We start from the raw sequence: 24,057 nt of genomic DNA, 5'->3' as shown, positions 1-24,057 counted from the left end.
AGTCTATTGGTTATAAATAAATCATGGATGGCAGAAAATATTAGTGCCCACATTATTTGAATCCAAAGGGTAAAATCCGATTCTTTAGAAACAATTGAAGTCCTGTATGCTACTGCTGTTTTGTTACATCACTCAATTCAGTGTTTTGTATGAAGGTCAACAGTGTCACTGATGCAAAGCTCGTGTCGAGTATCAATTTGATTCCTGAGCTGCAGCCGCACAAGCTTTGGTCAAACCGGCACCACCTACTGGCAGAAGGAGCAACTGCAGCAGCTGTGCTCCATCTAAGTCAGTATGAACACACCAAGTATTCAACTGACCGAATCATGTGAATAGGACAGAGGAGACTGCTTCCATCATCTCTCCAAGTGAGATTCAAGGTATGTGACCCATGGAAGCTTGAAACTACACTAGTGACAAGACAGTTGCTTTTTGCACAACTTTCATAGAGACTGATTAAACAAACCGGGTCAGGCATTTCCTTTATGAATTTATTTAGTAAACGTGAGTATCTAACATCACAAAGACGTGAAATCGGTAAAATTTTATTTCCCAAATTTGCCATAATACAACTGTCACTTATGGGAAAGGGGAGGCAATTATGCAAATGAATGAAAAATATTGCATTTTACAATACAAAGTGAAAACTAATATGAATTTTAAAAAAAGCAACAACGAAAAAAAACATGCACAATACAAGATGCAGCATAAACATGGAATACTAAACTTAAAAAAAAATATATGGAAACACAATTTGAAACTGCACAGGATGTTTGACAGCAGTTCTATAACCATTGGAATATGGAATCATAAATTAAAAATCTGCGCCATAAAAATCAAATTCCACAAGAGGAACGGTCATGAAGTCGTCCTTCAGTAGGGTCGTTCTCTGCGCTCCTGGCGATGGTCCCTTTAACAAAGTAAAGGAAAGGGATCAATGACAGACCTGAGCAATTTGCATGACAGGTTTTAACCCGGTTTCGGTCAAGACATGTTCATTCTGGCTCTTTTCAAATTGCATCTAAAATTATAATTGTGGCGAGTCATCTTGGCATTACTAAATACTGACAATTGAGTAGTTTAAAAGAAAATAAATCTACCTCATTTCCATCTTGCCACCTGGTGGGCCCATTCCTCTTCCACCTCTGCCACCCATTCGGTCCATGGGGGGTCCTCCACGCCCAGCCCCACGAAAGCCTCCCCTATCCATTCCACCACGTCCTCTGAATCCACCACGGTCACCTCCCCAGCCTCCACGGAAACCTCCGGGGCCACCTGGGCCGCCTGCACCTGCTGGCCCACCTCGGTCCATACCTCGGCCTCCACGCATTCCCATTCCACCTCTGCCACGGTCTCCACCAGGGGGAAACGGAGGACCACCGCCTAACCCTTCTGGTTTGGGAGCTTTGCACTGGTTACACTCCATTCTCCAGGCAAAGTTCTGGTTACTACAACCCCTGAGGACACAAAAAAATTATATTAAAACATATCCTATAACAGGGGAGGAAAAAGGTTTTAAGTTGACTTTGAACCATGAAAGGAATACATACGGGTTAGGACACTCCCAGTCCCCAGCTCTTTGCTGCATGTTGCCTCCTGTGGGTCCACCTCTGCCCATTCCACGGGGACCACCTCGTACCCCGAACCCTCCGCGGTCTCCTCCGCGGCCCATCATACCTAATTAGATGAGAAAATTATATGATTTTCAAAATATTATTGCGGTATTGACACCTTCTACAAACTAGTAACTGAAAGTTGTTTCCAGCACGAGTATATCCTCCTAAAATAATCCAAAACCCGAAAAACTAAATTCAACAGGAGACATGTACCTCCACGACCCATCATACCGTCTCGCATTGGCATGCCCCCTCTCATTCCACCCATCATAGGTTTCCTGCGTGCCATGGAAACCTTAAGCCTTCGGCCTTGGAACTCCTTTCCTAAAATTAAGAATACAAAGATAAAAAAAATGTACAACCATTCATAAATCCAATTTTGGTGCAATCACACATATATACTCTTTTTAATTTGATGTACACCCAGTCAAACATACCATCAAAGTGCTCCACAGCCGCTTTAGCACAGACCGGCTCCTCATAGGACAGAGTGGCATCTCCCTTGGGCTTTCCAGAGTCCTTGTCTGTGTATATGTTAATGGCTGGCTGGCCGAGTCTGCGGTTCATCTAACACACAATGACAATTTGATTTTAGTTACATTATTTTGCTTCCATCAACATTCAGGGTGAATGTCGGTGACTAATCCTACCCTGATCGGACCGACGTGTTTGAAGAATTCAGCCATTTCCTCCAGGTTTGCCTTCTCAGACAAGCCTGTGATGTAGATGGTGCTGTTCTCTGAGTCATCCTGCTCTTCAGGGCGTCCTACATCATATACAAAACAAAACATATGAATCACAATGTAACCGTTTCCTAATATCACTTCAAGAAATGTGGTTCACTGTGTGAAACACAAATGTCAAGAGCATAAAGGGTTGAGTGAGAGACAACTCACCCATTTCACGCTCGTCGCTCATTGGTCCTGTAGTCCATCAATTCAGGGGGAGAGAGACACATTGAAAGAAGTCAGTGTGTGCGCATCTTCAGTCAAGTGTACAACACCTGAGTACTACAACAGAAAATCCAGACACTTCCTTATAGACTCCGTCAGACGTACTGGGAAGTTGAACATGGCTCCTTATGGTACACCACAATTCCCACAAGTGATATATTGTATCGAAAAAGAGAACACCTCAGACCCTTTGGCAAATAATTGTGTGTCATTTGAAAAGCCTCTAAGACCAGTACGAAATCCTCAAAAAAGAACAAAACTCAGGCCTGAGATTTGTCAAAAGCAGTAACGGACACGTTTGAGTGAAATTTTCTTATTAACCCGTCAAAAACTTGCTGTCAGACCTTAAGCAGTGATTGAATTATACCAAGTACCCCAGAGAAAATGGTCACAGGCTTTGAAATAAAAAAAATTGCCCCAATATTTCCAGCAGGTTCATAAATTTTGAAATACCACAATGTAAAAGACACATCAATACTTGAAGCATATTTGCTCAAAAAGTGTAAGGCTTTTAAAGGACTAACCAGTGTGATACTCGTAACTTACCACCAGGCTTACTGAAGCCACCTCTGTCTCCAGCGCCGCTATGGGGGAATAAATGGAGATATGAAGGCGTTTTCCCTTTTACAGCCACTTCCATGGCTCGAGCAAAGTGGCTTGATTGAGGGAGTAATCATAACATTCTAGCTAATCGAACAGCAGCTGAAAACCCCCCAAAATCATAAATACACAGTTTAATTGAGGGTATATGTATTACGTATGTGCCATTCCTTTACAAGCCTAGTACAATCTAAGTGACAGTATATTAGTAGATACATCTGTGCAAAAATATATATATATTAATGGTTAACATTTTTTTTACTGCCTCTGAAAATGTAACAACCCCCAAACATTTGTACAGGTAAAAATGATTTCAGATGCATTGATATTTGTACCCAGACCCCAATCACCCCAATAACATTAGCTCTGACAATTCAGAAATGTACAATTAAAAGTTAAAATACAATGCATCTGAAATTTCACAACATTGTCAGGTGATCACATTCACCTGGTAATTAAATAAAAAATAACAGTTATACAAAGTTTAAAAAAAAACACCAAAAATTATTATTACTGCGTTTACCAAGGTTGTTAAATAAAAGAAAAACAAACACTGGAAAACCAATGAATATCACCATCATGCTAATAAAAACCACCATCCTCAGGTCTTGAAAAAGGGCAGACCCCCGAATCTTTGTTTAAGCTCCCTCCTGTTGCTTAAGCGGGCGGCTCTGTACTCAGTACAGATACTTTTTAGAGAAAAGATGGTTTTAAATGGCTCTCAGTGTTACCTGTACGGTATAAATGTGACAAAGCATGTTAAAAAGGTGCTCAAAGAATGTGATCAAACATTTGTATTCCAAACCACAAAAACAATTTTAAACATTTCAAAATGACATGTGCACCCCCCCCAGAAAACAAATACAACTGTGCAAATCTAAAACTTTGCTAAAATTCTAAGGTATAAAAGCTTCTATGCTACAGCTGCATTTGTGTATTTATTCCTAGTCATGTCATTGTTTTTTATGTATTCTGGTTTACAACTGCTTTAGTTAGTTAATAACGAGTTGCTTCGTTTGAGTAGTGTATGAAATTTCCGACAGTGGCTAAAAGCGGCCTACCTGTGTGTTTACTGTACCAAAAACCAAGTCATCTCCGCGCCACCAAGAAACCATGAACCAGAAAAGAACGTGAGGAACCGATGATTCGAGGACCCTTTCTGACCAAAATCTCAGCCAAGGCTTAAAAAAAATAATCTTAAACGATGTGAAGATTTATCAGGTGAAGTACTTCTGTACACTTTGAGATGTCAAAGTTGCTTTTTCAACCATATAAAATGTTTTCATGTTTCAGTTTTACATAAGTCTTTACAAATCTAAACCAAAGAAAATGCCCCATACATTCTGATCACCTTAATATGTCCGACCTGTTATGCAAAAATAAAAATCCTGTTTATTGAGTTGAATGTTACTCAATCTGATTTGGGGTTGGGTCAAACCTTTGTTTAAACAAACTATTAAAATGCCCAATGCCCAATGTAATTTGACTGGCATCTCAATAAGGGCACCCGAGTGTCAAGGACCATCTCAATTGAGTTCTAATTTTATTGTCATGAGGGATACACATCTACATAAAATACAAAAAAGGTGCAATACACCAGAAAACCCGTTTGGGAGCCAGTGTGAGATTAGATTGGATCACACTACAACCAAATCCCTGAGTGTCTGAGAGTCTCTTAACCCATAGAACTGCTAAGATATTGTGACAGTAAACATATTCTCTGCCAATTTTGTATTTTCCCCATGTGGTCTGGCATCACTATAAACGTTTTTACCTTTGAATTTGGTCATGGAGGTGATACACCACAAAACACTGCCATTGCATGGTTGGCTGATACAGAAACGAATGCGTTAAAAAGACATGTGATTTATTTCAAATTTGCTTTCGATTTCTATTGACCTGAATGTTACATTTACAGTTTCCACTTGAGAATTTTAGCTTGGCTGAATGTTGAAACTTCGACCACAAAAACACACTTAAGAGATTTCAAGATGTCTTTTAGTACAATAGATGATATATATTGATTTATTGATATCTTCTAAAACCAATGTTGATGCAACAGGCACAAAGTTCGTTGAGAAACTTAATAATGGGCTAGTTCCTCATTATCTTTGCCTCTTTGTAGTTGATGCGCTGTAATAGTGAGGTCTACTAGCACATTTGATTCCACCATTTCCATGATGTCATTATTCCTTGTTGTGCTTCTTCCTTGGGCCACTAAACCAAGAACAAATGCGTATTGCCTGTGACAGCCTCCCAAAAACAAGACAAAATAAGTGAATGTGTCTGTAAGTAAAGAAAAAACTTTCATCGGAAATAGTTTTACCCAAATATTGCACTAGAGTAAAGATGGAACAAAAACGCCCTGAATGAGGTCTAATAATTAATTATTTTGAATCCAAACACTGTGTGGTTTAGTTTCACGTTAAACTAAAATTAAAGGACTTAAGCACCGCAATAATTGAAAAGTCTACAGAACTTCTGCAGGATCTCGCTTCGTTCTCCTTCAACCATTGGTTAGTGAATAACGCAACAGGGTGAAAAACTGACCTGTATTGTTGAATGTTTGAACCTTCCTTAGTAAAAAACCCATCATAATTTGGATGTAATAGGATACACTTCCCTTGTTCCCAACCATGGATCCTTCTCAGTAACCCAGAAACTACTTTTAATCATGTTCTAGGTAATCATCTATTCAATCTAATTTTTTATGCACAGGAATCTGATAAGATTTACAAACAGAGATAGACCTCAATCTTACCTTTGGCCAAATGAGAGGCAGGGTTGAGAGAAACTGAACAGCTACAATTTCAGCCATCGACAGCATGTATTACATCTCAGTCCTTGGACATTATAGGAGAGACCCATCCTTTACCAGCACTGACTGCTGTCAAATAATTGATACCTTTCCATTTTAAGAAGAAATAAGTATAATACATTGAATGTTTATTATTTTGATTATTTCAACTTTTCATTGGGAATTGTCTCAACCCTGCCCCAAGTGGCCACAGCACCTGTAGAGTTAAAATACATTTGAGGTTAGTTGCTAAGGAAATACACTTACCCCATGCCACGACCCATGCCGCGCCCACGGTGCATCATTCCACCACGATCAAAGCCTTCTCTGCCGGGGCCCCTGCTCTCCCCTGAACCTGAGTACCTTGAAGACTCTGAGCCAGAGTAACCAGAACCACTACCCTGGCCATCCTGTCGGTAATTATCTAAAAAGAAGAGCACAAAAGCATTAAAACCAAGTCAATGAATGTCTACAGTGAGATTAATGTATGAATGCCCATTAGAAAACCACAGTTCGGCCAGGTGTGAAAAGCAAGGCGTACTGTAATGGTTGGACTGGTAACTCGGTGGTCCACCTTGTTGGCCATACTGACTGGCTGGAGGTTGTCCGTAGGAGCCAGCAGCCTGCGGGGGGTAAGCAGGGGGAGCCTGGGACTGCTGCTGGGTCTGCTGCTGGTACCCTGGCTGCTGGCTGTAGCTTGCCTGCTGGGCCTGGTAACCAGCCTGTTGCTGCCCATATCCTGCTGGGGCGGTGTAGCTACTTTGGCTGTAACTAGCCGGCTGGCCGTTAGCATTGTAACTGGTAGAGACAAAGCAAGACAGATCTTATGTTTAAGAGCTATGGTCATACTTCATAAATGGGGAATCAAATGTATAAATGGGGAGTTCCTACCTCTGCGGTGTAGTGGGAGCAGCCTGCTGGCCATAACCTGGGTAAGCAGACTGGGCAGTATAGCCTGGCTGAGAACCATAAGATTGGGAAGCAGCTGGAGCAGCAGCAGCTGGAGTGCTGTCATAACCACTTGCTCCATAACCCTGGGCGGACGATGAGTAGCTGTGAGTTGTAGACTGAGCAGCAGGATAGCCAGCTGTGGAGAACACAATTAGAAAAAGATTCTTAAGATTTCTGTGGTTTGACAAACGGATGACCCCAAAACTTGTTCACATTACAGAGAATAATGATGGCGAAAGATAATTTACTGTTCACATTGTCTAGTAGACAGGTCGAACGGCTTGTTCAGATAAATATATAATTGCTGGTCAGTTAAGCAGCCTGTTTTACATTGAAAAACTGTATGTATAGCATACACACAATAAAAAAACATTAAGAGCATATGACTTTGGTTTAATAACTTATTTTAGGCTGAATAGGCATCTATACTTGATTAAATAAATAAAGAACTTGTGAATGGGCCTGCGACTTATTTTTGTCATGTCCAACACAATCTATACCATGAATTCTTAGGCAGAGCCACGTCTCTCTGCTTTAATAACTGACCTGAAGCTGGTTGGCCATATGAGGATCCATACTGCTGTTGCTGCTGCTGAGGGTAGCCTCCAGCAGCAGGAGTTGTCTGGGTGTAGCTGCTGTCAGCTGCTGCAGGTTGGGCATAGGATCCATAACTCTGCTGGCCATAGCTCTGCTGAAAAGATAATTAGAGTATGTTAGCTGACGGTTAGAATATAGATCTTACATTCGTACAACTTGAACATTGTAAATGGTTGTGTAAACTTCTAAAATCACCCCGTAAATATGAGCACAGCCTCCATTTATATATACACACACAAACTTTAAAATTATTTGTTTTAAACGAATATTATCACAATATTAACAAATTCACTTGACACATAAAATCCAGCTACAACTACTCAGGCATGTAGAATCTCACCTGTGCAGACTGTCCATAAGTCTGTGAGGGCTGCGCAGCATAAGAGGCATACCTGTAAAAACACAAACCACATAGTTAACTCATCTGCAGTAGTTGTGGAGGAAGTACTTAGGAGTAAAAATACTACTACAACTCAAAGTGTGTGAGCTACTTTTAACTACTTTATATAGTTAGCAAGTGGTTCCTTATCATATGGGATGTAGGTCACTGTAAAAGGTCAACACACCGACTCAATGGTAGAACTTAAAAGCAGTGCGATAAGGCTAAAAGCTTTATCGTGATTAAACTGTACACATCAGACAATGTCAATTGTTATCAGAATAAATGTCCTCCAGTTTTTTTCTGCTAAACATTTTACAAATCTGATGATGATCACATGTGTAATAGATCCTCACTGTCCATGTACAGTAAACCTTTATTACTATTGATAAACTTGCCCAGCTCTAGCTTAAATTCATTAATCTGTTTTCAGTTAGACCTTCTGGTGAAATCTTGGGATTAGTCACAAGAGGCCACCACACAAAAATGTTAGGAACGAATATTGAAATCTTAAATTACATAACTCTTTTCCTAGTAACTCTGATAAGTAACTAGTATATCAATTGAATATTATGTAGTGGCGTTAAAAAGGACAACATGCTTCTTAATTGAACTTAAAGTGACGTAACGTGTGGTGAGTGAACGTGGTGATCTTACCCCTGCTGGGCGCTGGTCTGGTTGTACGAGCTGTAATCTGGAACAACAGGGGACATGTTTGTTAGCTCGCCAGATTCAAACAAAGCGCCCTGAGCCCGCCACACACACACACACACACACACACAAACACCGGCAGTGAGGTCGCCATTCAACCACAGCACGGCGACGCTCACCAGCACAACACGACGCCTCGAAACCGACTCTACGTTACACGAATGTGAGGTTAACAGAAAAATTTGCCCGAATCTGAGAAGAATCCGCGTCTGTTTCCAGAAACCAACTGACAGAAAATAACCGCGAGGAGCGCGGAGCTAGCACGACTAGGCCCGTGTGGCTAGTGCTAGCTTAGCCCCGCGACGACCCGGCTTATATCATCAGAAACCCGGATTACACACACCGTGTCTTTACATTAACCACATCAGTAGTAACAAAATACATCGAGGCACAAGATTTCTTTGAACTCCGTGTAAAATAACACAATTGTTCCCTTACCTGGAGCCGACGCCATTTCGGTGTACGTGCGCAGGACGACTGGACAGCGCGGAGTGCCGGAGGAGGAGGAGGGGCTTCTTCACCAGCAGGCGAGATGTCGCGAGACGTGGCGTCACAGGGGCGGATGTGGCGTCACAGGGGCAAGGAGCCGGAAGTGTTTTCCACAACTTCAGCCCTTCATAATAATAATTAGAGCCCGAGCACTAATAGTCACTGACAGACGTGAGTCCCTATTGAAATTGGAAGGATTCATTTTTTTCTTTGAGGCCTGATGTACCAGGGCTTACATCAGATCAACTTCAAATTGAGATGAGTGTCATAATAAAAGTTGTAACTGTTTACATCACAAGATAATGACCAAGATTTATAATTTTTTCCAAATTCACATTCACCTGAGTCTCCTGCTCTTCTGATATTCTTGTTATTATTGTTTTAATTATCATTATTATTTATTTTATTTCATTTGTGCGTAACGTGCCTTGTTACTGGATTTATTTGTCATGATTTCAACGCCTTTATATCTGTACGATTCAAGTTAGATAGATAGATAGATAGATAGATAGAGTACTTTATTCATCCCCGAAAGGAAATTAAGTTGTCATAGCAGCCGGTACATTTGAATACAATAAAATACAATACAATAGAATAAAATAAAAAATATTGAGGTAGAAAGAATAAAAAAACAGAAGCACAAGATAAAATAAAATAGGTAGATAAGGTGCAGTGGCAAGATGATGGTAATAGTACTGATGATATGATGGTAATGTTATTGTTAGACAGTATATATGAATAGTACAGTATATATAGTATATAATATAACATAATATATATTTATATATGATAGTAATTATACCAGTATAAAAGCAGTATATAGTAGTAATGGCAGCAACAGTATATATAATAATAATAATAGTAATAGTGATATAATAATAGTAATTATAACATGTACACATGTATAAATATGTGTATATAGACTTATGTATACAAGAATATACAGAGAGTATGATATAATATATGATATATACTAGAGGTATGAATATGAATATAAGTATTTGACTATACAATAGGTAATATAATATACTATGAGTGTAAGAATATGAAGACAGTGTGAAAAAGACAATATTACTGTATAAAATGATATATAATATCAATATGGTTTATATGAACACATATCACATATGATGTGAAGTAAGTGTATATGGAGCGGAGTGTTGTACAGGTACACAGTGCAAGGAGACAGGTTTAGTGCAGTTCTGTGATGGTGGCTCTGACAGAGGTAGAGGAGTTGAACAGTCTTATTGCAGTTGGGAGGAACGATTTCCTGTATCGTTCCTTCGAGCAGCGGGGTTGAATGAGTCTGTGGCTGAAGCTGCTCCTTAACTTGTCCAGTGTTTTGTGGAGGGGGTGAGAGGGATTGTCCATGATTGCCAGCAGTTTTGCCAGCATCCTGTCCTCCACCACCTCCTCCAGTGTGACAAGCTTAGAGCCAACCACAGACTTTGCTTTCCTTATTAGTTTTCTCAGTCTGTTGGCGTCCTTTGCCTTGATGCCCGCACCCCAGGACACCACAGCAAAGAAGATGGTGCTCGCCACAACAGACTGGTAGAACATCTGCAGCATCTTGTTGCAGACATTGAAGGACCTGAGCCTCCTCAGAGCCGGCTCAGGCCCTTCTTGTAGACGGCCTGTGTGTTGGTGTACCAGTCCAGTTTATTGTCCAGTGTGACACCCAGGTACTTGTATGCAGACACCACCTCCACATCCGTCCCACCGATGCAGACAGGAGAGGGCAGGGGCTTGTTCCTCCTGAAGTCTACCACCATCTCCCTCGTCTTCGCCACGTTGAGCTGCATGCAGTTCTCCCCACACCACTTCACAAAGCGGTCAACCAGGTCCCTGTACTCAGCCTCCCCCCCGCCCTCAACACACCCCACAATGGCCGTGTCATCAGAGAACTTCTGCAGATGACACGACTCAGTGCAGTGCTTAAAGTCAGCAGTGTATGTGATGAAGAGGAAGGGGGACAGTACAGTTCCCTGGGGGGCCCCGATGTTACTGATCAGACGATCAGACACACAGTTCTGTAATCTCACAAACTGCGGTCTGCCCGTCAGATAGTCATCGACCCAAGTGATGAGGGAAGCACTCACCTGCGTGCCCTCCAGTTTGGCCTTCAGCAGTCTGGGCTGGATGGTGTTGAAGGCGCTGGAGAAGTCGAAGAACAGGATCCGGACTGAGATGTTGGGTCTGTCCAGGGAGGAATAAGCCTTCTGCAGCAGGTAGATGATTGCATCATCAACCCCAACATGGGGCTGATATGCAAACTGCAGGGGGTCTTGTGATGGGAACACCAGCGGCCTGAGGTGTGCCAGGACCAGTCTTTCCATGACCTTCATGATGTGAGAGGTCAGTGCCACCGGCCTGTAGTCCTCCATACCAGCAGGACGTCCTTTTTTGGGCACTGGGACCAGGCAGGATGTTTTCCAGAGCACTGGCACTCTCTGAAGGTGTAGGCTCAGGTTGAAGAGCCATTCTATGTATATTACAATGTTAATATTGTTAATTATTATAATTTCCCTACTATTATAAAAAGAATTCTACAAACTTTAGGGTAAAGTGTGATCAGTGTAGATTCAGAGTGATGAAATTAATTTCTTGTATCTATTAAATTATAATCATGACATCCTGTCTCCTTGCTCTCATTCTGCAGGTATCAGAGTTGTACGGCCATTCAACTATTATTATTTTTATAATTATTAATATTATTATTGTTGCGTTTGTTAAGGAACAGATTTAACAACAAATGGTTACAGCACAAATTATGAAGTTTTAACCTACCTGCAGTGTGTCCAGTAGGTGGCAGTAATGCGCCTTTTTTCGCTAAATTGCCAGCTGCTCCATAAAGAAGAAACGTACCATAGTCAGGAAGTGAACGTGTGTAAACATTTCCACACTGGGAGTTTTTTTATTTAAAACATTTATTGCTCTAGTTTCAAGGATCATCGTAGAACACAGTTGTTGAACTCGCAGACTCTTCTTAGGGGTTCAGTATCGTTGCAGAGAAGATGTGACGAGACATAGAGGACTTTTCATCCAGGTGTAGTTTAATGCATATCACTGAAGAATCCAGCTCTTCATCTATATCTAGCCTTTCCATTTCTGTATGAGCAGCTACAGATGGTTCACCCCAGTTGCACCGAGGACCAGTGAGAGGACAAACCCCAGCTGATCTTTAAACCATGTGGTCAGTGTGGTTCTGGTTTGGATCAGATCGTCCTGGTTTCTGTGTGGGAACCTGCTCATGGATAATCCTCATGCTGCTGCTGTATGCTGGGGGCATCCAGGCGAGTCTCAGCCCGGGTCCAAACGGAGACTTCCCGAGGCTCAGAGGTAAATGTCCTGGCTGGTTTTTTTATCATAATGCAGACCTGATGTTTCAGTGTTGATGAAATCACGACACATTCCCTCCTTCAGATGTGTTCCTGTACGCCCTGAGTCATGATGAGCTGCCCTCTCTGCTGGTCAGTGTTGCTCTCCTGCTGCTGTGTGGAGCCAGCCAGGAGCGGCGATGGGGAACAGTCGCTTTCCTCGCCCTCTCCGTCCTGACCATGACCATATTACCTCTTCTCTACACCCTGGTCCTCTTCGTCGGTGGCGGAGAGGCGAGTAGGATCTGTGGTTACTCCGCCGTCCAGTTGGCCCTGTTCACAGCGCATTGTCGTCAGGTGAAGCAGAGGAGGGTGCTGAGGTTTTTTCCAGTCTGGTTTCTTCCCTGGATCTTTCTGCTGGCTGGATTACTGCTGCTGCCGTCAACACCCGCCCTGCTCCACTTCTGTGCAATATGCATCGGACATAACTGTATCCTTTCCTTTTCAGACAAAGTTAACCTAACTATACCAAATATAATACCATTTTCTTTCCCTTGATGGATACCTAAACGATATACAACTTTATCGTTCTTATTGGGAAACAGAAATACATGCTTAGGGGACTGGTGTTTATGAGTGTGTGCATTTGGTGCAGATCCAAATAAAAGTCTGGATGTAGTGAATTTAATGTAGTTCCATAATGGGACTGTTGGCCCTTGGCAGAGGTATAGACTCTACTGAGTGAAATTCTAGTTGATAAGTTGTTTCAAGATTTGTGGTGAATTAGGACAAATTATCACATTTAAAATGAAAATGATTAAATAACCCATAAATAGGTGTCATTTGTTATTAAGGGTTTGGGCCAACGTGTGCACTTATTCATAAAATCTATGATTTCTTAATACACCTCTCAGATCGTCAGCCCTTCATTGGGACGTTACAGGAGCTGGAGGAGGCCCGGGTCTTGGACTTCATTCCTGATTGGGCATATGTTTCCACATCAGCGAGGTTCAGATTACCCACCTACACTACCTCACCGAGGTGCGATTCATCTCATCCATATCAAAGTCTCAATGAACATCAGCAGTTGCAGATTTTTAAGATTTCATCATCCTCTGTTATCATAGATCCAGATCCCCGTCTCAGATCCCACCTGTAGATCAGGCTGCTGCTGCTGCTCCCCCAAGGTGGGACCACACCGCTCTGAACCACCACCCCTGGAGCCAGCCGTTACCTGCCTGGATAATAGAGGAGTCTGCGGCACTGTCTGAAGCAGAGGTTCTGGAGGCACAGATGCTGAGAGCAGGGATACTGGCCTCATTACAGGATGCTCCTGATGACCCTGATGCTAAAGTGGAAGTTGCCAAATCATCCGTCTCCTCGTTGCGGTGAGTGAGAATTTAATATCCTTTAATAACTTTTTTTACACTTTAAACTGATCACATTACTTTGGAAATACATTTTTATCTGTGGATTATTCCTCATTCACTAAAACACCAGTGTTCCTTCACAGACTCCAGCAGCTGGAGAAGATGGGCTTCCCCACAGAGAAAGCTGTTGTTGCATTAGCAGCTTCAAAACAACTAGATGGCGCCATCTCTCTGCTTATTGATGACAGAGTCGGGGAACAAGCCGTGATGGTTTCCAAGGGGAAGAGTCCTTTGCCTCCGCAGAGCACCTAGACGACCTCACACTCCCAGAGTCTGTGACAGTATTTGCACATATGCAGTGAACTTTACATAAATAATGCTTGGGTTTTGCTGAGCTTCAACATTGTTTTATTTTCCCTGTGGGCCTCTTGTTGAACTGTTTTAATGATTGGATCTCCAGTGGATCTGTTTTAGTGGAGTTGTTCTTCCGCCACAACTGTGTGTTTAATTTAGTGTGAATGCAAATGTGATGATTGGATAGACATAAAATGCACATTGGAGAGAGTGGATGTAATTTATCAACATTGTGATGGTGTGTAAAAAAACAAATGAAGATGTGACACAATTAAAAAAACAACAACAATGAACATTATTTTATTACACCGATCATCTAGACAAGATTATCTTAACACAATAACACATTTGCATGAAAATAAAGTTCAAAAATATGAAATGGTTACACAAAAGCATACAAAATAAACTACAAATGATCATTATTTAAATAGTTTCACAATAAGTTTGATATAAGATGAAAAAACAATTATCAAGTCTTTTCATCAGGACAGTTTAAGCAGTTTACCAACACAGCAGTGGTAAAAACAGGTTCAAGTTCCAGTAACAGTTTTGCTATTTTCTTGTGTGTTAAAAGATAGTGAAATGGACAGTCAGAATGCAACATCATGATCGTTTCAATTGATATGCAGCCAAATTCAAATGCTAATATTTGTGCATTTGCAAAGATTAAATGCAAATATATTATTGTTTATTGAACCACTTCATCAGTGTTGACTTCAAGGGGGAAAAACACTCACACCAGAAAACCACAAATCACTGTCAGCAACATGTATCTCAGTTAGAGGAGAGATGACTTCATTTTTTAGTGCACTAGATAACATTGAGTTAAACAATATGATAGAAGTATAACAAAAATGAATACTAGAAGAAGAGGTTTGTTTATGTAATTGTGTCCTGCAAACTGCACATGCTGAATACACTTAAATAATGGAATCTCGTCAGGTTGCAGTTACATAGAGAAAGCATTAGAAAATCAAATCCAGTCTCTTTGCTCACATCTGATTCCTCCTTCAAATTATTACTCTAAATGACCCTTATTGTCCAGAACTGTGTGTACTCGAGGAGCACATCAGATTTTCCTTTTTCAAACATGATCTGAGGCTTCAGTTCTTTAGCCAAAGAAAATGAGACACAGAGAGGGGGCTGCTGGGTGTATTGTGTATAGATAAAGAGTGTAGTTATGGCAACAGGTGGGGAGGTGGGGGGTCAAACTAGTTCTCCAGTTCCCGATAGAGGAGTATTGTGGAGTATCAGTGGAGTTTCCCTGAGGTGTGCCCCCCCCATCCTAAATCTGACGGTATCAGATACGGTCTAAATCTGTTGAGTGCCGATGAGACCTATAGGAGGGGGATTTCAACCCAGCCCGTGATCCTCAGGGTGAGCGGGGGGGTGGGGGCTACTTCCCTCGAACCTTGGTGTCGGAGGACAGAGGAGAAGCGAGTCGATATGGAAGCGCACCTGCTCGTTTACCTCGGTAGAAACTAGGGATGGCTGTGCCAAACGGTCCATCCCCAGACCCTAGATCAGGCTCTGTTGAAGAAAGACAGCAGTTGGAACGGGGCCTCCCTGTCTATCAGTGTGTGTGTGTGTGTGTGTGTGTGTGTGTGTGTATGAACATGTGCACTGCATCGTCCTGAGTCAAGTCTGCTCTAAAGTATCTGCTGTGCGTCATGACTGGGTGCTTTGAGATGCCAAGATGATTGACTGATTGATATTTCTTTCTTGATAAATGACAATTAATTGATCATCAAAATTCTGAATTATTTTCTACAGTTTGATTTCATTGACTTAACACTACAGCAGTACTGCTTCGACTAACATAGTTTACGTCTATTGATACATGCAAAACTACAAAACATAATTACGCAAGATTTATCTTGATCTTAACATTAAAGCCTGAAAAACTTGGTTTAAAAACTTAAAAAACTTTCACGACGATATAACAAAGTTAAAAGCAATCTTAGGTTTAATCAATTGAAGGAGTTGAGTTTATTTAGTGTTGATCCTCTTCAGCAGGTCTGTTTGTGTTTTGTTTGATCACATTCAATTGATTGTGTTGGTCATGTAAGCAACCAAACAACACTGAAACACGAAAAATGATTTGTCAACTTGAAAAACTGTTAGTAACACAAAAAAAATTAATTAAATTGATCAACCTAAAATTAACAAGTTATATTAACACAGTTAGTAAATAAAACTGTTGTTTTTTTAAGGCTGCTCTTTTCAGTGAAGTCAACTATCATCTGATTTGATTTCCAAATCTTGCCATGGCCTAATTTACTGCTTGGAAGCAAGTTTGTGATATCATCTTTTCCCAGCTGAGCCTCCTCCACTGTAAACTAGTGAGAAGAGCAAAGAAAAATGCAAAAATACAGAAATAGCTCATGTGAAATCACCAAAGATGTTCAGACTTTGGCAGGAAGCCAGTTCATGTTCAGGACCTTTGGAGTCATATCTGTGCTGCCATGACACGGAAGGATCATCACAACCAAAACAATTCAGACATAAAACATATATTTCTAAAGATTCATCTATTTGTCAGCAACCAGATCAGCATTCAACGATCAGAATTGTTGCGCTTCTAACGCTCGATCAACATTCTTTAAATCTTGTCAAAAATAAAGTCAGTGAGGGCCGGCAGAGCTGTGGGTGGGGATGTGTCAGCGTTACCTGGCCAGATGATAGCCTCCAGCAGTGTCACCCTGCGAGCCAGAAGCTCAAGGTCTGCCTGCAAGTCGTGGAACATCTGCAAGCTAACGTCCTATCAGAAAGCAGTGACAGGGGGGGGGACTGTGTGAGGGGGTGGAAACACCAGCTCCTGGGGCTGCTCGAGACTGTTCCCACTCCCTGTCCCAGTGCGGTGAGGTGCGGTGGGAGTTTGAACACCCCACAGCCCCCCCACATTTGACCCCTGCCTAAAGCTGACCCCGCCTCAGGCCTCCTACTCACCATGAATACCGATCATAGTCTCGAGGATTAAAACCCTCTCGGCTAAGATCTTCAGCGCCTCTCTGATCTGATGTATTCCGTCCCCCTGTGAAGATAGATACAGCCGTCAAGGTAAAGAGCACAAGCCGAAGAACTGCTCGCCAAGATGCAAGGCGTTTGTCTCAATACAGTTCAGCAGTTAGAAGGTTAAAACAGTCCACACATCTGCCCAGCTCTTCAGACACAATCTGCTCCCTGGATTTCTCTGTATCTCCCTCATTCTCTGGCCATGCTGCTGTATGAAGTCACTCTCTGTCATGCTGGGCTGGGCAGCGTCAGCATGCACATTACACACCAGCTGCACTTTGGTGACATAACACAGGTGTGTTACACTCTCCCAGGATTTGGACTCCATCATGCCATCTACATTCCTTTATGTCTGGTATTACAGTTAAGCCAGGCAAGTATTTTTTAGTTCATTCTTAAGGCTGTGGTCACAAATGCTAACCAGTCTTTATCGGACAGAAGGAGCAGGATAGATTCACATTGAACTCTGTTTGATGTTAAAGGATAAGGCATTGGCTTCAGGAGTCACACCTTCAAAAGCAACACAAGTAGTAGAACAAGAGAAGTAAAGCAGACGACGAAATTGGAAAATATCAACTTTACAAAACAACACATGCAGAGATAAAACTATTGGTGCCCGGGTGAGTGATTCCACTAGGAAATGCTCTGATTAGTAAGACAAGGACATAAAGAGAAAAGGCAAAGTTTCACTGACTCAGAGCTACAAATTTTATTTTAATGCTGCAGGGATGACAATGACGATATGGCCTTAAATTACATCAAGAATAATTTTTTGACATCAGCAGATGTTGATTATTATCACAATAAATGTCACATTAAGTTAAAAGGCAGATTTTTGCTCCTGAGCAAGTGTTGTGGATTTAAACTCTTCATTATGAGCCAAGGATAACACTATGAATCTGAGGTAGATCAATGCGTTACACCTCTTCACTGTGCTTGCACAATGCATATTGAACTTTTGTTCTATTGCTGTTGATGAAAATTATGTTGATATTGTTTTATTACCCAGTCCTCTGAAAAAGTCAACACAGTCTGTTCAGGGCAGCTATGGTTTGCCTGTATTAAGCCTTGCAGCTCCGTATAAAAGGCATGAACATGCTTTTTATACCTGCTAGATTAATGACATTCCAGATTATTTACATTCTCAAAGGGAGTTAGTAGAAACTTTGCCTTTTTTTCCTTTTTAACAGAACAATGTTTTCATACGGATTACATTCACATTGTAGTTGACTTTTAACATCCAGAAAATACATGAAATGGTGCAGCACAGAAAGATAAAGTCATGCAAGGTTGCATTGTGGGATTAAAGGGGATAGCTGTATCCACTCACATCAGAGCACAACACCTCTAAGCCCAACAGGACCCACCACTGACATATATGGAGTGATTTGGCATATACATTTGTGGATCATAGAAACTTTGTGAATCTTAAAAATCGATCAAACTGATAAGATGTAAGACAGAATAGCTGAGGTTAATTTAGACATTTAGGGTTATAGTTATTTTTTATTGGACTATATTCCACATTCTCTCACTCCGTCAGAGTTGGTGCATGGTGTTGTTGCACAATTGTTTTTTTTTGTATTTTTGTATATTTCTATGTATATGCCAAAGTCAGATGCTGAAAAGGTGACTGTGAAAGGTAGCCATGGGGACAGCAGCTTGCAGAGGGAGTCAGACAGCTTTAGGGTCAAGAGGACAGTGTCGTGACAGAGGACAGCAGTCCAGAGCACACCCCAAGGACCAACAAAAACAAGAACACATTAAACAGCACAACATTTCACACATAAAACCACACAGATCAACACAAATCACATATAATCAAACAAAAATCACCAGTGACTGACAGACACTCTACGACTACCAACAGGTCGGATAGTACGGACTGGAGAGAGACTATCCTGCGATGAATGTCATGGTTAGATTCATTAATAGATTCATTGCATCGCAGAGTGAACACATGATTACATAAATAAAAATATCTTACATTTAGATTGCTCTTGTTAAAGGAGAAAGAGATAAAAGGAAAGTACGGGTTAGAAAGACACAGACAAAACATTAAAAACACAGCAGAGGAATCTTAAAACCTTTTGTTTAACTAAGGGGTAGTTACCCTGTCACCATCATGTGAACTATCACCAACTACTTTCTTACCGGCAAGCCCTTCTCTCCTGGCTCTCCTTTAAGACCTGGTGTTCCCTGTGAAGAGATTTTAACATAATTTTCAAAAAAAAGTTTCAAGTTTACTGGGACCTCAAACCATTAATAATTGCAGTGCAGCAGTTTACACCAACAGAACGAGCTCTGATTCTGTGGTGTGTCTGTGTCGTGCTGCTGGTTAGTGTCGTTTACAGAAGTATAACCAGCTGTGACATGTGTTGATGTTTCACCCGTTTACTCAGGCAATAATCTTAACAGGGTGGAGGTATCTTACCGACTCGCCTCTGAAGCCCCTCTCTCCTTGGTAACCTAAAGGACCCTGAAAAACCAGAGGCATGTCTCAGAGTTTTGTTTAAGGATGTGGAGTGAAATGCAGAAAACCTACATTATCAAGCTCTGAGCGCACTCACTCTCTCCCCACGCTCTCCTTTTGGCCCCACAGGGCCCTGTATTCCAGCAACTCCAGATTTACCCTGTATCGAGTCAGGTTAGAAATTAAAAATGACAAGGACAGATTTTTAATAATTCTTGCAGTGTTATAGTCAGTATGTGACTTCAGTGCAAAACTGTAATGTGAGGGAGCTTACATTCTGTCCTGGTGGACCAGGAGGTCCTACTGGGCCTTTGGGACCTGAGGGACCTGCAGAATAGACAGAAATATACATAGTAGCACAGAGTACCTTTACCCACTGAGAGGAGGTGATGCTACTTTTAACTGTTTTTCTTTTTGCTTTCAACTGCCCTGGTTTAGAATCAAACTGAACCTAAAACCCTCCGACAGAGTAAATTGAGCCTTTAGGTCCAAATAGCGCTGGAAACATTCAACAAAAAGTGATGCAAAACAGTATTCACTAGATAAAACTGGACTATCAACACTGACTCACGTCCTGTGTGCAGTTATAGGTAAACACAATAAAGAGTCAGATAAATAAACACTCACCGACAGGACCGGCGGGGCCCTGAGGTCCTGGAACGGGCGACCCTCGTGAGTCATGAAATGTGTTGGTGTAGAAGAGGTCTTTTCTGCGAGCTGGGGGTGAAACAAAATGTGTTACTTTTATGGGATGTAGAAGCAACAGTTAAGGAAAGTATTTGCAAACAGGATCTTAACTGACTACTGTAATTTTCTGGTAATAAAATTGGATCTAGAACAGTAATAAGTCTTTACACAGCATGGGGCTGCTTCATTGACAGAAAATGTAGATTCACAATCAATAAAAAATTTCAATTACTGCACGAGGTATTGTAATGTTATGTTATTGTCCTTCAGGGAATCACTGGGACTTAAACCTCCCTATGCCACAACAATCAAACGGGTCCATTTTGGTTGGGTCCATGTTGCCGTTTGGAGAGACACATTTCTCCAGCAGGAAGGCTTGATTAGTATGTGGCCTGACAGAACGTGGTGTCGGAGACGTGAACCTTTTGTGGCAAAATGCATTCTTCTCTATGAACTGCTGAAGAAAACATATGCTTCACTTTTGTGTTTGTTGCTGTGTGCTCACTGCTGCCTGAAGCAACTGGTAAACTCGCTTTGTTGACATAAAAGATCCTCTCAGGTTCCTAATTCACAAATTAGATTTACCACTAGAGTGCAGTGTTTTCCATTGAATACTCAAATTCATCCCACAAGTTCAACAGAGCAGGAAACTCTAATACTGCTTTTTACTAAAGAGTACAATCTAAATCACTATTACAAATCGATCAAACTTTTCCCCCGAAAAAGTTGTGAATCATTGCATTAAAACACTTGCATTACATATCCACCATGGAACAACACTGACCAGGCATGCATGACTATCTGACTAGAGAGAAAGCACAAGAGGAAGAGATAGGTGAGCGTGCGAGCCGAAGAGGAAGTGTGCGGTCATTGGGTCATTTTATACTGACAGGATACGCAGATCCAATCACAGCGTAACGCTTCAGGAGACACAGAGAGGAGGAGCCAGTAACATCCTCCAGCTGCCAGATCGCAGCACACCGCCAACAGATCAGGACCAGAGGTGACATCCAAACCTCTGTGTCTGTGTCTATTTCTACACACTCTCTTCATTTCCTGCACAGTGCGTGACATGAAAACCTGCAGAGGCACTAAAACTATACTTTTTACACAACTGCACAGGCTCTCCACTGCTCCAAGTCCTGGCTGCTGCTGCTGCTGGTTTTGAGGAGCCTCTCCTGATCAGCACAGGAGAATTCCATCCCCCTGATGCAGATGTAAAAGCCAAATAATCCTGTGTTTTCCAAAGGAAGCTCGGCACAGGACCCCCCAACCCCCAACCCCAGCCTCTGGTGCTCCCCGGTGTTACTTTGATGTGAAAGAAATGGCCCACTATCGTAATGCCAAACTCTACGCACCCACAGCACCTCTCCACACAGGAACCCGGGGCTTACAAACCTGCGCACCACATACTTTATTTCACCACTGAATCCACCTATAAAGCCCCAGCGATGTGTTGACCTTGTACGAGCCGGTGCAGGCCCCCCCCCAGCTGTCTGAGCGGCCTACATCTGGAAGTTGTTGAGTGACATCAGTGGTGGACAGGTTCTCATCCCAGCATGTGAAGTCTGTGTCAATCTCTAAACGTCTCGGCCTCCCTTTAATGCTCTTCGACTCTGTTCTCGTTGGCCGATAAACAGTACGGAGCAAGTAGCAGTTAAAGGATTACCGTCATCCTGTCTGTTTCTCGTTTCTCTTGTTTACCATTAGTCCTAAACCCTGTGAGAGCTCTCACGCAGCACGAGAGACCAAAAGGCTGAGGCTGCAGGCATATATATCAGTGGTGTCAAGCTAGAAGTCAGTAAAAAACCTACGTCACGCTGCCTCAGAACAAAGGCTTTGATTGAATTTCAGTACAAGTACTCGTGCTGGGTTCATGGAAAGCTGTTTTTTGTTTGGACGTAGGATCACATTGTCTGGTGTAGCCAAGAAGGAAACTTCTCCATACGTGCATGAGGTGGTGAAGTGATTGTCTGACATGGGTCTAATTTATAAGCTGTACAAAAGCGGATTTCTAGCGAAAAAACTAAACATACAGCCAAATATAAAGATCAAACGCTGCTTACAGGTCTTGAGGAATACTACTGTTTATATGAAAACACATAAATATTCACAGTGTTGGACGGGGGTGAGGACAAAGCAGATGTGGATTTAGAGAGAAGTGAGTTTCACAAGACCTCTAAGTGTGAATGTAAATGTGGAATGGTTGTTTGTCTCTGTGTGGCCCCTGGCTGATGACCTGTCCAGGTTGCATTATAGGTTGTATGGACTACTTTCAAGACAAATGCAAAGAGTGCTTTTAACTATTTGGTGTGGAGGGTGTGTCTGTATAAGGTCTGTTGGTTGTCCAGGGTCTTACCATTGTCTGGCTCTGGGATGTGGGCACTGGCTGGTGCTGGAGGCCCTGGAGCCCCAGGCGGCCCTGGTAGACCCCTGTCTCCTGGGAGTCCTGATGGACCACGGGGACCTAAGGGAAGGGATGACACACACATCACCACAGTGACAGACACACAGTGACTGCATCTTCTGGAGAGGAAACGCTAAGTGTCAGAGTAATAATAAATGACCGTGGGAGATGTGAGGATGTGGAGGAAAAACTATGACGAAAAGCAGAGAGGAAACAGATTAGAAAAAGTGCTGATTGATACATTATAATAGTGTGTGGTAGGAGTGTCTATGTATGCGCTTGTGCACATGTAGAGTAAAATCAGCAGCTGGACCGAGGAGGAGAAGTGAACTGGCCAACTCCTCTCTGTAATTAACAGGAGGAGGGTCTTTAATGGCCTGGTGCTGGGAACTTACTCAGGGACACGGGAAAACTCAAATAAACACCAGTACGCTCTGCAAAGTGTTACTGGCACCAGTTCATGGTAAATTAAATACTCCCTGCACACGCTTTAGTACGTGTGTGAACCAGTAACAGTCTGCGGCTGGTCCGTGTGGGCCGATCACTGAAAGTGCCTCTCCTCCTCCAGCAGACTGGGTTTTTTGGAGCTGGGAAAAAAAGCACCTGACCTCATTGTGTGGGCGCTGCCCCCTGACCCCCCCCCACCCTCCTACAGACCAACACTCATCAACTTTCTGTTTATACACGGATGCATCTGACAATGGCGGTCAGCTAATTATTACTCAGCAAGGTAATGTTATTACAGCTCTGATTTGACACCTCCGTGGGCCGTTTTCACTTAGCCTCAATAAACACTGCAGCGTGACCAGCTGTGTTTTGGCTGCGTTGGAGAGATTGTGAGCGGCAATCTGCAGCAGAGCGGCTCAAAGGGCCTGTTAAAGTGGCCTTTTAGAATATATGTGACATATTTTAGAAAAGAGTTTTGTGTTTTTTATCCTGCAGTTTTCCTGTAATGGTTCCCCAGAGCAGCCGGGGGGATACCTTGTCAAAATATGAATCACAGTTTGTAATTCAACTCTGCTGTAACTTATCAGGACCTATCATAATGTACAGTGTCACTTCTCCTAACATCACAAGTTATTCACCCCCCCCCCACACACACACACACACTTCAATCTTTCCCATGACCCCAGGCTAAAACCACATTTGTCTACATTTTGCTCTGACGTTGGACACGTTCCAATTGTGTGTTTATCTTTGTCTTTATAATGAAATTTAAAAAAATCTGCACAATAAGGAAAACACAGCTTGGGATCCGAGACATAGCTCTGGCTTTGGGTACTTATGAAGTAATGGAGATAGAAAAAACAATAACACCACAGGCATATGGAAATCATAAGA

General features: G+C 42.1%; 3 protein-coding genes across 6 annotated transcripts in view; 1 reads left to right on the top strand and 2 right to left on the bottom strand.

Annotated features, from left to right (window-relative positions):
- Positions 1-473: 473 nt before the first annotated feature.
- Positions 474-9,102, bottom strand: ewsr1b (EWS RNA-binding protein 1b). Of its 4 annotated transcripts, none has more exons than XM_061070875.1 (15): positions 9,043-9,102; positions 8,551-8,587; positions 7,855-7,906; positions 7,464-7,608; positions 6,858-7,053; positions 6,508-6,764; positions 6,234-6,390; positions 3,116-3,153; positions 2,513-2,539; positions 2,267-2,382; positions 2,054-2,183; positions 1,830-1,940; positions 1,551-1,677; positions 1,101-1,457; positions 474-910 (listed from the first exon to the last, which is right to left on the bottom strand). In XM_061070875.1, exons 1-15 carry the CDS (start codon positions 9,056-9,058, stop codon positions 874-876), a joined length of 1,803 nt encoding a protein of 600 aa, XP_060926858.1. In that variant the 5' UTR covers positions 9,059-9,102; the 3' UTR covers positions 474-873. The 4 variants fall into 4 exon arrangements, with proteins under 4 accessions (XP_060926858.1, XP_060926860.1, XP_060926861.1 ...); XM_061070877.1 differs by having other exon boundaries at positions 1,848-1,940; XM_061070878.1 differs by having other exon boundaries at positions 6,541-6,764.
- A 2,865-nt stretch (positions 9,103-11,967) lies between these two features.
- Positions 11,968-14,526, top strand: rhbdd3 (rhomboid domain containing 3). The gene is made up of 5 exons (XM_061071702.1): positions 11,968-12,432; positions 12,517-12,900; positions 13,325-13,451; positions 13,538-13,798; positions 13,924-14,526. The coding sequence occupies exons 1-5, from the start codon at positions 12,282-12,284 to the stop codon at positions 14,090-14,092; spliced, it is 1,092 nt and encodes a 363-aa protein (XP_060927685.1). The 5' UTR covers positions 11,968-12,281; the 3' UTR covers positions 14,093-14,526.
- The window catches only part of emid1 (EMI domain containing 1), a 49,709-nt gene continuing 40,098 nt past the window's right edge, over positions 14,447-24,057 (bottom strand). Inside the window, exons 12-20 of the mRNA XM_061071701.1 lie at positions 22,669-22,776; positions 20,250-20,339; positions 19,897-19,949; positions 19,720-19,782; positions 19,584-19,628; positions 19,304-19,348; positions 19,137-19,148; positions 17,084-17,168; positions 14,447-15,664 (exon numbers count right to left, since the gene is read on the bottom strand). Of these exons, the coding sequence (XP_060927684.1) occupies positions 15,531-15,664; positions 17,084-17,168; positions 19,137-19,148; positions 19,304-19,348; positions 19,584-19,628; positions 19,720-19,782; positions 19,897-19,949; positions 20,250-20,339; positions 22,669-22,776 (635 nt within the window). The 3' untranslated portion in view covers positions 14,447-15,530. The remainder of the gene's footprint in view (positions 15,665-17,083; positions 17,169-19,136; positions 19,149-19,303; positions 19,349-19,583; positions 19,629-19,719; positions 19,783-19,896; positions 19,950-20,249; positions 20,340-22,668; positions 22,777-24,057) is intronic.

Source organism: Limanda limanda, chromosome 5 (assembly GCF_963576545.1).
Source record: "Limanda limanda chromosome 5, fLimLim1.1, whole genome shotgun sequence".
In the NCBI taxonomy this organism is placed as follows: domain Eukaryota; kingdom Metazoa; phylum Chordata; class Actinopteri; order Pleuronectiformes; family Pleuronectidae; genus Limanda; species Limanda limanda.
Note: the sequence above shows the minus strand (reverse complement) of the source record. Positions and strands in the feature narration are given on the sequence as shown.